At 45.4% G+C, this 14,157-nt stretch overlaps 2 protein-coding genes across 2 annotated transcripts; one reads left to right on the top strand and one right to left on the bottom strand.

Annotated features, from left to right (window-relative positions):
• The first annotated feature begins 3,310 nt into the window (after positions 1–3,310).
• LOC118509018 (odorant receptor 82a-like) lies at positions 3,311–4,950 on the top strand. The gene is made up of 4 exons (XM_036049036.1): positions 3,311–3,789; positions 3,912–4,347; positions 4,425–4,577; positions 4,644–4,950. Exons 1-4 carry the CDS (start codon positions 3,311–3,313, stop codon positions 4,695–4,697), a joined length of 1,122 nt encoding a protein of 373 aa, XP_035904929.1. The 3' UTR covers positions 4,698–4,950.
• Positions 4,951–6,150: 1,200 nt separating this feature from the next.
• LOC118509017 lies at positions 6,151–13,898 on the bottom strand. The gene is made up of 11 exons (XM_036049035.1): positions 13,298–13,898; positions 12,783–13,238; positions 12,098–12,725; positions 11,789–12,026; positions 11,511–11,709; positions 8,205–8,822; positions 7,783–8,136; positions 7,604–7,705; positions 6,896–7,523; positions 6,578–6,827; positions 6,151–6,507 (listed from the first exon to the last, which is right to left on the bottom strand). Exons 1-11 carry the CDS (start codon positions 13,865–13,867, stop codon positions 6,306–6,308), a joined length of 4,245 nt encoding a protein of 1,414 aa, XP_035904928.1. The 5' UTR covers positions 13,868–13,898; the 3' UTR covers positions 6,151–6,305.
• Between the last annotated feature and the right edge of the window lie 259 nt (positions 13,899–14,157).

The following is a 14,157-nucleotide window of genomic DNA, read 5'->3' as shown; positions in this document are numbered from 1 at the left end:
ACCATCATCGATTCGCCCGGATGCAAACACCGAATAAAGCTTTATTAATTGTAAGCCCAGGAGCTGGAACACACAAAGCTGTAACCGGAGGCGGATACATGACAGCCGTTGATTGATGTTCACAGGAAATCATCAGCGATAAATTGCTCCTATCACGAGCAGCGTGACAGTTGGGACAGGTATTCAACGTTGCTGATTTCGCTCGCGTAAAGCGCAAATTGGCCAGAAAAAGACTCGCCATTTGAATCCTTTTTCAGCGTGCTCTAACCTCATCATAGCCAACAAAATTTCTGTAGAAACTTAAACAATTTTTTTGTAGAAATATTAATGGGAAAACCTGGCAAAAACTACTCAGGCTCAGCACAAACATTTGAATGGTCCCGAATTGCGAGAAACAGGAAAAAGCAAGCACCCGAGCGCACGAGCTTCATGGTTGGTCGGAAAAAGCGAAATTGGTGTTTACTTTCCGCGTCGATGAGGTCAAATGTTTCTGATTGTTTTTCGGGCACAAGCAAAACACGGAACCACGGTTCCAGGTCCGCGCGCGGCGATGCATTGCCAGCTGCTTGGAAAGCCATTCAAGCAAAACGCCCGCCAGGTATACGGCGAAACACGCGCTGCCCGTGTATTATAATTACACCCGATTGTTGTTCCGGTAGGTTTATTCTACAGCCCAACCATTTTGGGGTTTTGCGCTGGCTCACTACGCCACGTCGTTCCCGTTTCGTTGTACTTCATTTGGCTGCTGTTGGTTGGGGAAATTCATATTCGGTCTGTCGGTCGGTTGGTTACTTTGCTGGTTGGTGTGTGTGTGGGAGAGAAATTGAAACGCATTGAAGCGTGGTACGTTGGAAGTCTTCAAGTCATCTCGCCGATCCTTATTGCACAGCACTTCAATCAGCCGGAGGGCAGTGAACTTGTTTGATATTTCTTTCTACGAGGCAGTTCTATTTATCCCACTGGTTTAAACTTTTCCACCACAGGTATGGTCGTGGCGAACCAATTTTAAACGGTGGATTAAGACTACAAGTTTATCTTAAAGAATAACAAGCTGTATCGTCCATCGCTTTAAGGTTTTAAGATCAATGGACGACGTAGTTGGTTCAGTAAAGATATTTTTTATGGATGTTGGTCTATTACTTTGCATCATGCAGTCGACGATTTTGAGCCTGCATTATAAAAACTCAAAGTCGAATCTCGTTTAGGTGCTTGACTTATGGATTTTTCAATTTATTTCGATCGTAAGGTAATGGTTGCAAGAGTTCAAGATTGCATTTCCTTTCGCAAGACAGGCTTTTCTGTAAGGGGAAAACCAAGTGAAGGATGTCAGAACTGGCAGACCAAGACTTCTCGCGGTTTCAAAAATCAAGTTTGAGCTTGCTATGCCAAAAAGTTTATGAAGCCACCAGACTTCAGTGGTTTCCGCTTATTGTTTATGCCTGTCGGTCTCTGCTCCCATGCAAGATCAGTTTGTCACTATAATCAACATGGACGTTGCTTGGAATTGTGGCATCAAATAGCTGGTATAAGTTTTAACATTTTGAAGTCCCGGTTGAGCCGTCTTGCGGCTATTCTTTTTTTGTATTTAATTTAAATTTTCATTCAAATTGGCCTATTGGGATTGTATCTATTTTATCTTAACTGAATATTAGATCTGTAGCGTCCACGTTACTAGCGGGAGGACCAAAACACCAGAGAGACATCGACGGGCAGACGTATAAGGCGTGACTAGCAGTTGCAAGGATATATAGAAGAATAGAAGGTTTTGGCGAGCCCCACACGGAGCAAATCTCCACAAAATTAAGAAGTCTAACCCCACTTCAGCCCCATACAATAAAGCATGGTATGCAACGGCAGCTCTTGAATGTATCAAATGCTAGGTCTCATTCAAGTCTCACCTTGTTTTAGAAAACATCGACCATAAAGGAAGACTCTTCTGAAAATACGCTATAGTACGCGTACATTAAAAGCTCCCGGAGCCCAGTTCTAAACATCTCGGACCCCGGAACGCAGATCTCAAGACTGAAGGTCACAAAAATTTCGGGTTTCAAGATCAAAGCTCCCGGATCCCAAGATCACAGAATTCAAAAACCCAACAATCCTGGATCTCAAGATCTCTAATCAATCATCTATTTTAGCTAGCAATTTTGATAGTTGTTCCTGATTTAAGAGAACTATTCTTGTTAGAGATTTCAAGTATGGAACGTAAATGGATGTCATTGGAGAAATGAAGCATGAGCTATAAACAACGTTTAGAGTACAGTTAAATAAAATCTCTCTCTTTCAACTTGGACGCCATTGCGTAAGCACACGTTTTCTTTCTGTGAGTGAATCATATTCGAAATACAATAATAATTCTCAGCAAGTTTTGCTTCATTACTGACAAATTATGTGTCTTATAATCTATTTAAGCGAGTAATTTTGCTGCCCAACTAGCAAGTATGAAGGGAAAAAGCTTCCGAGAGCCATCATATCTTTATATGTATGAAAGAAAATTATGTGCTAACTGAATCAACTCTCTATAACGCATGAAAAGTGTTGATTTTATTGTGGAAAACGAAGTACGCTCCGGAGGGGTAAAAAGAGTGTGGGCTAATAGCTAGAAGCATTGCTCGACGAAGAGACCGTTTGGATTTGGAGTGGAGATGAGTGATGACAACTGGTTGCATTAAGATTTCTAAAATGTTGTGTATTTGGTGGGACCAGTAAGGTGTAGTCTATTAGGAAGGAGCTGCTGCAATCAAACGAAAGAATCAAAAGACAGATCCACTAAAGACAAATGAAGCATTAGAGTTGAATATTGCCAGAAAAATGGTCTCCAAATTGTTCGATAGAGCCTGATCTGGCCAATCAACACTTTCGATGAAGAATAACATGGTTTTCATTTTAAGATAATTGATTGCAATGATTATCAAATTTCGTTCAATCATAGGGATCCAATATTTAACAATTACACCCACAAAAATCTATAAAAGAAAATCGATTCAGAGCGAACAATATTCTTTCTCCAAAAACCTAAACAATTCGCCGTCACAGTCGACATGACCTTCTTATCCCACATGAACAATTAATACATCATTTGGTAAGCGCACCCACCTTTGTCTTGTGGCACGATTGATACGTAAACGAACCCCTTGCCATTGACATTCGTCGACAGTTTAATTACCGCATATCAAGCATAAGTGGCACGATCGGTTGATTAGCATATGTGCACATGCCCGGTGCTCGGTGCCGGCCCGGCTACGCTTTAAAATGTCTTCGCGTTGCCTGCCACAGGAATCAGTAATCTGGGAAACGTCTCGCATCCATCATGTCAGGACCGGATAAAACCGTTGACTTTTTCCGCGTTCAATCCATCTGCCTACGGGCGATTGGAATCGCTCGTGTCGATACGCGCGTTGGCAGAGCTGTGTTCGCGGTTAGCTTTTTTACCGTGCTCGTCATGAAGCTCGGCACCGTCATGTTTGCCGTCAAGCACATCGACGAAATCATGCTGCTGTGCGACTGTCTGGGACCCACCTTCACCGCCTACCTGGGACTGGTGCGCCAGTACAATCTGCGCCTTCACCGCGCCGAGGTCTGGAGCATCGTGGACGAATTCGTCGCACTCAGACGGTTGCTCAAGTCGAACGAAATCAGGATCGTAAAAAAATACAACCGTATCGACCGGTTCCTTGCGTGGGCTTATTTGATTACAGCCATGTCAACCGGAGTGCTTTTCGTGGGGGTCGCCCTCGTGCTGGTCGTCCTGTCCGACAGGGCGGACTGGAAGCTGCCACTGCTGATGGAGTAGGTTTTGCCCGTGTGGTGACTTTTCCCACGACAGACGATGGACGTTAGCTTTCACCTCTGTTACAGCCCTTAACTGACCTCTCTTTTTCTTCTTCTCTCGCCCATCTCCCTAAAAAAAGCTTCCCGTTCGACGTGAAACATCCGGTGACCTTTACAATTTTCTTTGTCTGGTGCAGCGTGGCCATATTCTGGGTCGTGCTGGATTGTGTGGCTTGCGATTCTTCGTTCGGTACGTTCTCCTCCTGTCTGGTGGCCCATTTTGTCATCATACAGGACCGGTTCGAGAGCCTTCAGTTCGGGACGGGTAACAGCGCGCTCGGTCAGCTCATTGAATACCACAAACACATACTGCACGTGTCCGATCGCGTCATCGATGCGTACAAGAACGTCATCCTCAATCAGCTGCTCATCTCGTCGATACTGCTGTGCATGCTCGGGTTCCAGCTGGTCATCTCGGCCGGCACCAGCATCATGGTGGTTTACGTGGCGTACGGGACGGCCATTATCATACAGGTTACCTACTACTGCTACTATGGGTCGCAGCTTTATCACGAGGTGCATAAATTTCACACAATTTGCGCTGGGTCGGAAAGCACTCGATGTGTCTACATTATCGATTCCCCCTTTTCCAGAGCACACTGGTGCACGATGCTGTGTTCAAAAGCAACTGGTACGAGGCGGACGTGCGCACCCAAAAAATGCTGATAAACTGCATGATGCGTGCGAAGAAACCGGTGAACGCCAAATCAGGCTTTACCGAAGCATCGTTGCCAACTTTGAAAGCGGTAGCGGGTTAAATCTTTGTCGATCATAAGGCAGACGATTACATTTTAACTCTAATGTGTTTTCAGATTTTAAATTCCGCTGGATCGTACGTCGCTTTGCTGATGTCACTCATGGAGTAGTGGGGATGCAGTCGCAGCATGAACTTGAGGATGCATGCAATAGTAAAATTTTCGCTATTTACTTCACTGTCTTACAATACTGGATTGTGTCATAATTCTATTTGCTGTGCGTGTGTGCAAATATATTAAGAAGGATGACATGTATGTGTCTGAAGATCGGTCTAATGCAATCGACAAACAGCTTTGTTGTCAGTTTTGTTAAGCTTTGTTGTAAAATAGCGACATGTAATCGTCGAAGAGATATTAATTAAATAAAATTTGACTATTTCAAAAATCTGCGTTAAAACAGTTATGCTCAATATGTTTGTACGACTTCGTTTAAACCATATGCTGAGTGTGTATTCTAAATTTGTTAGTTCGTCGGGAAAAAGTGATTTTTAATTACGACGAAGATCTTTTAGATACGAAGAGTAGCTTATCATACTCTTAATCGAATAATTTGAAATAGCCACTCTCGGTATCGATGGTGTCCTCGATTCGGCTTGGAACAAAACCCTAGTCACTGTTTTCTTGGGAAAGGCCTCAAAAACAGATATTATTTCTGTGACTAATGCCACTTTGGTGTTACTGGATGTTCTCAATTAATCTCTTTTAACTTCGCCATGAAGCAAATAGGCCAAGAGGCTCAAATCTGAGCCCTTTTTTCAGAAAATTCGTCAAGAATGCGTCGAACAGACGAAATTCGATCGAATACTGGGTATCGTTCGTTCTCAAAACCCCAGTCGCTGTTTTCCATCTAACTTCGATTTGATTTCACAGCGTGCGAGGAACATTGCACAAGCTTCATGATGTCCCGAATCAGGTGAAATTAGTTTCCACAAATTGTGCAGGATCCACTTGTTTGATTCACACGACTCACTTGACAAGGAGCAATGGAGGGCTTGGTGGATCTATGAGTTGTACAGCCGTCCAACGTGATTTTATCGACAAGGAAGAAATCGGGAAAATCGATTGGAGACATTGTACCCAACATCACAAAATAAAGAAAATAGCATCAACTATGATGGGGTAAACTCCAGGCTTGACGTCCTCTGCTAGGTTATGTCGGCCATCTAGTGCCTCACATGACTCAAGAAAGTTATTCCTCCATAGTTAGACGGCCCGGATGAGATTTGAACGCTGGTCCTGCCTTGTGATGAATTTACCAGCGGACCGCCCATGAGAGTTAGCATAGCGGTGTATGAAATTTGGACGTGTTTCGAATGGATTCAAGCGACTCGTATAAGCGACATACGTTCAAAGTTCAAAAGGCGTAAGTCGTCCAAAGAGGAATATGGGTTTCTTGGCTTAACGACCTGCTAGTTTATGGATGGCAATCTAATGGATTACTAGATCACGGAGCCAGGAGCATGGAAACTCGTGAAAGCCACGAGGTTGGAACAATACAGAACAGGGAACTCCAGCGGTCATTACAATGAGACAAGATGAGCCAGCTCTTTTCATAAAAAATGCCTTTCATTGCTATTGCAGTATAAATTGATTGTATTTGGAATATAACGAATGCATATTAAAAGTGTTTGTTTCATGCGCGATCGATTCAATTGCCCTTAACCCACCATTGTCCAGTCCGGGAAGAATTCTTTGCAGTTTGTCCACGCTCCACACCGCTTAGGTTCTGGCGATGATGGTGTTGGTGAAGCGAATCTGCACCTGCGACGTCGCCATGTTAGTGTTGCCACGGGTAAAGTCGGCCAAGCTTCTAACAGTGGTCGGCATGCGGCGATCGAACGGATATCCCATTGGACGACGATCGGGGTACAGCTGGTCACGCAGGCCACAGAACGAGTGTGAATCGTTGCAGTTGACGTTCCTGAAGCGCAAAAAAAAAGGTCCCGATCAGAAACAGTCGGAAAACTGCATACATCACATGGAGTACGTACTCATCGAACTCCTGGTTGACGGTATCGTCGGCATAGTTGGAGATCATTGCGAACAGATCGAACTGCATGCCTTCCGGAGCACCCTTCGGGATCAGCAGATGATGCGGCCAGCCACAGTTACAGAAACGGAACATCTCCGTGCTCGGTTCGTTGACGTTCGACAAAGCGACCTGGCGGAAGGTTCGCTCGTACGGAATGGTGACGCTGGACTGCTCCGAGCGACGCACAATGTTGTTAGCACCAGGATTCACTAGAATGGAGTTCAATCAACAATATTATTAGACAGAGTTCCACCGAAATAGGGAGCAAATAACTTACAGTTCACGGTGAACTTGTCCAGCTCAATCATCAGCAGACGTTGCTCTTCCATCGTCAGACCAGTGTTACGCTCATCCACCTTCGGGCCAATGAAGATACGGCATGTTCCACGGCGAGCCGCTCCACTGGTGTTGTTCACCGTGAGTCGGAAGGTGAACGGTGCATGTTGCAGATGCGTGAACGATGCGAACACGTTACCCTCCGGTCCAAAGTCCAGCCCAGTTGCAAGATCAACCTGCGATCGCTGCCAGTACGTTAGCAGCACGTTTGCCGGCGCGTTGGCCCGGTTCAGCTGTACTCCAAGCGATTGAATCTGGATACCGTTGTAGTTGAGCTGGTTGGTATTATACGGCTGCAGAGTGCGCTTGTAGCGATGGAACATGTTGTCCACCTGGGCGTGCAGACGGTAGAACGTTGGGTCACGCATAGCCGTCTGGAACTCACCCACCACACCATATCCTTCCAGGAAACGGTTATCCGGGTCGTGACTGTACGCAATGATGTTGTGCAAGTTTCCGTGATAGTTTCCATAGAACTGGCTGTTCACGGACAGGGCCGACGGTTCCATAATGTTGCCCAGCACATCGATACCGGTACGCTCATCCAGAGGAATTCGGTTACCACCAGGCTACGCCAAATATGAAAAACAAACATTAATTTGACCACCATTTTACAATTACAATTTACCACCCCAAGGCATCAACTTACGGCCACAACATATCCTCCGTCAATGCTCTCTGCAATGCGTGCCTCGGAGCGTTCGAGATCGCTCACCGTAAAGACAACGCTATCGTCCACACGGTTGATGTCCTGTTTGAGAGCAAAAACGATCGTACCCGTTTAGTATTTAAACTTCCCGCAAATCATAACACTCTTAACCAACTTACCCTCAGGATCGTATTCTGCGGACGAGGAGGGAACGCACGGTTGTTCAAGCTACGGATGATCTTCGGGAAGTATCCTTCCGTCAGAGGCTCACGCAAGTTCGTCAGTGGACGCACACGAGCGAGACGATTGCAGAATCGTTCCACATTGTAGCGAGCGATCAACTGCTGGTGCATGTAGTAGAACAGCTCACCACGACGATCCTTGTTGACAACGTTGCTCGGACCCTCGCCCGGGTACACCAGATGCCAGTGCCAGTGATGTAGATTCACACCGATATCCTCCCGGAAGTAGGCCAAACGCTGTTCATCCTCCCGGTCCGAAGCGGTATAATTCATCGGAATATCGATGGTCATCTAGACGAAACATCAAGAGTGGATTAGATACATAGAACCGGGCTAGATTCCTCCTCGCTCCCACTTACTCTGTTCTCCGCCTGCACGATCGAACCTTCCTCCCGGAGCTTAGGAAACACGGATGGATCCACAAACGAGTCGGGGAACAGCTCCAGGAACGAGGGAATGTTCAGATCCTTCGTGTCCGGCCGGTGCTGGATGGCGACGGACAGCGCATACTGGAACAGGATCGGATTCAGCCGATCGCGCGAGTAAGCCGCAACGCTCATCAGCGTATCCACGTCCGGTTGGGTCATAAACAGATTGATGAGATCGCCCGCAATTTGACGGTGCTTGGGGTTGAACAGCGAAAAGCCTCCACGGCGTGGTACAGCCTCAGCAAAGGCAATGGCTGGCGGCGACACATTGCGCACCGGAATGCGCGTATCGGCATCGTTTCCGAAGCGACTCTGCAGCGAGGCACCGATCGGACGGTAACGCTCGGTAAGGAAGTTCTCCGGCAGATCGACCACGGTTTTACCGTTGTCCTTCGGGTAGAAGGTCGGCTCCAATGGGCGCTGCAGCAGGGCGAGTAGATTCCTGTTGTTCGACATCTTGTTCGGCACGGGTGATGCACTTGAGACTGTGTATGGTACTGTACTGAACACTGAGGCACAAGCTAGGCGTTGTACTGACGGTTGACCCAGTCAAACTGTTGATGTTGTTGTCGATTTGCATCGGCTTATATATGAGTTAGATTGCAAACGCAAACCGCAAACTAGCCTAAAAGTAACGATAATTTAGACGCTCATTTTTGACTCTGACCACAGCGCGCTATCATGTGGTGCGGTTCAACGAACGATTTGACCGAAATTTATCAAGATTGTGAAATGTTTGTTGTTAGAATAGGCTGCGTTCGGGGGTCAGTATTAAGCAAAATAATACGGCTACAGCTGTCGGATGACTTTAAACGTTTTTCAGATGATGAGTTTCGAATAAAATCTTACACACTAGCCAACAAATACTTTATAGTACACAGTTTCAGTATTATGGGCGCTTTTTATGGTGGAATATTTCATATACCAGGCAACTGAGCTACTCGGGAGGCAACTTTGAAGGCTGATAGCTTTTCAATACGTAATCCAATTGAAATAGACGTTTTGTCCAATAAGTCGTTTTCATATTTTTAATGTTCGTTGTCCATGCTCATCATCGAATGGCTTATTGACTCATTGATACCACATAGTTAGATAGTCAGTCCCTTACAACGAGGCAACGGTCAGGATGGGATTCAATCCTAATGTCGTAAAAACCTTTGAATTCTGTAAAAGAAATATATTTGTTAGGCCGTTTATCATAAAACACTTTAGCGAAGTACTTAAATAATTATTTAAACTTCTTTAACTCAATTCGCTAAAATAAAAATCATTTTTGAACATTTGTAACTAACAAATACTTTAAAATTGTGATGATAAAATGAATCTCAATTAATTAATAAAAATCAACAAGTCATTCACAGCGTAATACTAACCATAAAGTTGCAACAACATCAAGAAAGTGTGTAATACTGTAACTGAAAAAAAACAGACACCGTTGTTTAGTTTGTAAAACTACGAATGAAACACAAATTAGGCAAAATTGACTGATTGTAGGTCCATTGATTGATTGCAACCGAATACCAAAAAGGAAGAAAGTATGAAAATATATCATCGTCTCATAAAAAAGGGAAATAAATTAATATTCATACGTTTATAGCACAATTCTTCTAATCTTCTATCTTAACTTTCTTAGAATAAGACTAAAAATTTTTTTTAAGTTTAAATATTAGTTTATGATGTGATTATATGAAGTCTACTTGCAACGGGTCGATTTATTTATTTTTAAAATATGTTGTTGAAGATGTCGTTCAATAAAGAATTTTGCAAGCATTTATGAAATTTAAATATGAAACCTATTTTTAAATAGTTTAAGGCATCGCTTTCCTACAGTATTCATTGCTAACACCGATTAACTCTCTTATGTTAATATTCATTGTTTGTTACATTAATTTTAATTATTATTATTTATTTTAATCTTCAATGGGCCGTATTGCCTAATTAAGCAGTAAAAGTTCATTAAAAAAAACATAACAAAAACAAGATTTGCATCGCAATTCACTGCGGCCACGCCAAAAGCCGGAGACGTTCCTTGAGGCACTGAGTTGAGATGTCGAAGTCGAAGCAATCCGAAACAGTGTTGAAGACAGCCGACATGCGGAACATAGGGTCAGACTGACCAGCGCTGGAACGGGGTTGAGCGAGCCGTAGAGTTTCTCTAGCCCTAAGTGTTCGGGATGGTGCATAGATATCGACTCGATGCAAAAAATGCGATGAGTCGATAGAGCCATTTAGCAATCCAGCGATGAAAGAGCACTGTGCATTACGTCTTCTAACCGAAAGCGGCTCAAGGCTTAGAAGACGGCACCGCGCAGCATACGGAGGAAGATTATTGCGATCCTGCCAGGGAAGTAGGCGTTGGGCATATCGCGTGAGCTTACGTTGAATCGCCTCAAGTCGAGATATTGAAGAAGCAGTAGTTGGGCTCCAGACTACGCACGAATATTCCAGAACCGAACGAACGATACAGTTGTAAACAGCTTTGATGCACATGAGGATGCGGAATTCATTAGCTGTCCGGATAACCACGCCAAGTAATTGATTGCACCACGAACAGAAGATGTCGATGCAGTCTTGCAGGAATATACAATCACCTGCGTTGTGAATAGACGCAAAATTTTTTGCATCGTTGGCATTTTTCATTATTGACAGTGACTGCTAAATAAGAATTCTTGAGATTAAGCCTCTCTTTAAAACATCATATTTATTAACTTACTTTTTTCAAAATATAGTTCAAAGAATAATCTATTGTTGGAACGAAGCATAAGCTTATTCAGTGAATTCCTTAAATGAAGACTTCCCACAATAAAACAGCGCGTGTGATGCATCGGTTTTATCGCCCATGTCGCATCTTCCCAAAATAGACCTGCACGTGTGATGTATCAAATAACTGCAAGCTGGTGTATCCGGAAAGCTACAGGACGTATTGACACCGTTTATAAAAAATAAGTTTCATCCTGCTTCGAAGAAAATAATTCAATCAATTTTCTTGCTTAGCACTTAATCTACATGACGAGATCAATTATCAAATTTATGTATGAACGAATTTCAATGAGAATAAACTTTTATTTAACAAACAATAATTTATTTTCAAATATTTCTTTCATACCTTGCTCTAACTTAAACATCTCTCATTGATTTTAAAATGAATTCAATTCTTCAAGTGCACCGTTAGCGTTTATTCCCAATCTCAACATCATTCATCGTCGTGTTACAGTTTTCCCTTCCCAACCGGGCTCACGGTCGATCGATAACACTATTCATGAATCGCAACGTCACCGTAGCCAGCCGCATGTTTCTGAACGGTGCAACGAAATCGGCCACAGTACGTATGCTTGTCGGTGCCCGTCTGTCGAACGGGAAACCCATCGGACGGCGGCTTGGATAAACACGGTCTCTCAATCCACAAAACGAGTAAGAATCATCGCAGCCAGAGTTTCTAGTGGTTTGAATAGAGAAAGAAAACGTACCATCAGCACGGCGCTGCTTCCAGTGGCTTCTCCGGCCCTCGAACTTACTCATCGTAGCTAACAGCGTTATCATCCTCGAACCGGGAGACCATGGCGAACAAATCGTACTGAACGCCGTTCGCGTTTCCCTTCGGCAGCAGCATGTGTGCTGGCCAACCGCAACCACAGAAACGCGATTGCACATTGCCCATGTTGGCCTGCACCACGTTCCCAAAGGTTCGATCGTACGGGATCGTCACGCTGGAGCTGGCCGACCGTCGTACGATATTGTTCACACCACGGCGCACTGTTTGGAAGAAAACCCCATTCACATTTAGTTCTATCGTACCCAGCGTTCTACGGCATTATGAGGCTTACAATTCACACGGAAGCTGTCCAGCTCGATGGCCAGTGTGCGACGCTCCTCAAACGTCAGCGTGCGTCCCTGCTCGTTAACGCGCGGTATCAGAAAGATGCGAATCGTATCCATTCTATTCGTCCCGGCAGACGAGTTGATGCGCAGCCGAAACACGAACGGCGCACACTGCAGATGGGTGAAGCTTACGAAGGCCGATCCCGTCGGTGCAAAGTCTAGCCCAGCACCGAGATCGATCTGCGAACGCTCCAGATACGTCATCAAACTGTTCACAGCGCCACTCGAACCTTCCAGCTGCGTATCCAGTGCCTCCAACGTGACGTTGCTGTTGGCGAGTGCGGCTGAAGGGTATGGCGCAAGCCGAGCCTTGTGTCTGAGGAACAGATTGTCGATGAACTTGTGCCAGCGATAGAAGATCGGATCTCGCATAGCGGTCGCTACGCCTCCCATCACACCGAACGACTCCAAATAGGTGCCGCGTGGATCGTGAATGTAAGCCAGCACCACATGGCCGGCATTATGCACATCACCGTACAATCCGCGGTTGATCGAGAGGGACGATCGCTCGACCATATTGCCCAGAATGTCGATACCTCTAGTGTCATCCAGCGGGATACGTCCTCCATTGGGCTGCAAGTATTAGAGAAACGTTGCACCACACACTTATCCTCGTTTTAAGCTACTTACATCAGTTGCAAATCCTGCATCGATCGCCTCTAGCACACGAGCAATCGAAGACTCGATGTTGGCGAGTCGGACGTCCATTCGGTCTATGGCGCGCACAACATCGCTCAACACCATGCTAGGATACCGGGGACAGAAGGTGCGATTGTTCGCAGTGCGCAACAGCTTCGGATAGTAAGCTTCGCGTATTGGATCGCGAAGATTCATCAACGGTTCCACACGTCCAAGCCCTTGTGCGTACCGATCTGCCTGATATCGGGCAAGTACCTGCTGGTGCATGTAGTAGAACAGCTCACCCCGACGATCCTTGTTCACGACTTCGGGCGGCCCCGAGCCCGGGTAGGTTAGATGCCAATGCCAGTGGTGAAGATTCACACCGATATCCTCCCGGAAGAAGGCCATACGCTGTTCGGGCTCGTCGTCCGATGCGGTAAAGTTCATCGGGATGGTTATCGCCATCTAATGAGGATGAAAATGCGATTGAAGTACAATACAGCACAATTGGCATTGACACGTACCCTATTTTCGTCCTGCACAATGGATCCTTCTTCCATCATCTTTGCGTTGGCAGCTGGATCGATAAACTGATCGGGAAACAGATGCAACATCGACGGTACGGGAACGCTTTTCGTGTCCGGACGATGCAACAATGCCACCGACAGAGCGTACTGAAACATCGGCCCATTCAGCCGATCCCGAGCGTAAGCGGCCACATCGACCAGCGTATCCGCATCCGGTTGGCTGAGGAAAAGCTTTATCAGCTTTCCGGCCGCCTTCCGATGCTCTCCATTGAACAGCGAAAACGAGTCACGACGCCTTACCCACGATGCGAACGACAAATCCGGCAGCTCCTTCAGGTCACGAATGGTAACCACCGTTGGCGGTACGCCCGTATCGTTGCTGACCTGCGCCGAAGCGGACGAGTTCGGTCCAAAGCGGTTGGCCAAATTTTGCCCGATAGGACGGTAGCGGGACGTGAGAAACTTTTCCGGCAGATCGTAGAACAGCGTTCCATTGTTCTTCGGCAGAAACAGCGGCTCCAGCGGGTGCTGCAAAAGGCCATGGAATTTTTGTGTTAAATCAGCCATACCGACCGTCTTTCCGAAAGCTCTTGCAATCGTAACGAGTGACAATGACAACAATAATTAACGCCATGCCCCGTCGGCACTATTTATATCGAAGGAAGTGTTGTTGCATTTGCAATAAGTATTGTTGCATGGTAGTATTAGTTGTTAGACAGAAATGATAAAACTGTATCCAAATGTGCAGCAGCCGAAACCACAATCGTTTTTGGTAAGGTAACATTGACCCTGCCAAAAACTGGTCATTGAAAATTTTGAATGACCTTGAGTCCATTTCAGTGTGCAATTATTGTGCT

The sequence above is a fragment of the Anopheles stephensi genome, chromosome 3 (assembly GCF_013141755.1).
Source record: "Anopheles stephensi strain Indian chromosome 3, UCI_ANSTEP_V1.0, whole genome shotgun sequence".
Classification (NCBI taxonomy): domain Eukaryota; kingdom Metazoa; phylum Arthropoda; class Insecta; order Diptera; family Culicidae; genus Anopheles; species Anopheles stephensi.
This window is presented reverse-complemented; position numbering and strand designations above follow the sequence as displayed.

Coding starts and splice junctions, on each gene's coding strand:
- LOC118509018 (XM_036049036.1), top strand. CDS start 3,311: ATGTCAGGACCGGATAAAACCGTTGACTTTTTCCGCGTTCAATCCATC. Junction 3,790..3,911: donor AAGCTGCCACTGCTGATGGA/GTAGGTTTTGCC, acceptor CCCTAAAAAAAG/CTTCCCGTTCGACGTGAAAC. Junction 4,578..4,643: donor CGTTGCCAACTTTGAAAGCG/GTAGCGGGTTAA, acceptor ATGTGTTTTCAG/ATTTTAAATTCCGCTGGATC.
- LOC118509017 (XM_036049035.1), bottom strand. CDS start 13,867: ATGGCTGATTTAACACAAAAATTCCATGGCCTTTTGCAGCACCCGCTG. Junction 11,710..11,788: donor AACGCTGTTAGCTACGATGA/GTAAGTTCGAGG, acceptor TCAAACCACTAG/AAACTCTGGCTGCGATGATT. Junction 7,524..7,603: donor ACGGAGGATATGTTGTGGCC/GTAAGTTGATGC, acceptor TATTTGGCGTAG/CCTGGTGGTAACCGAATTCC.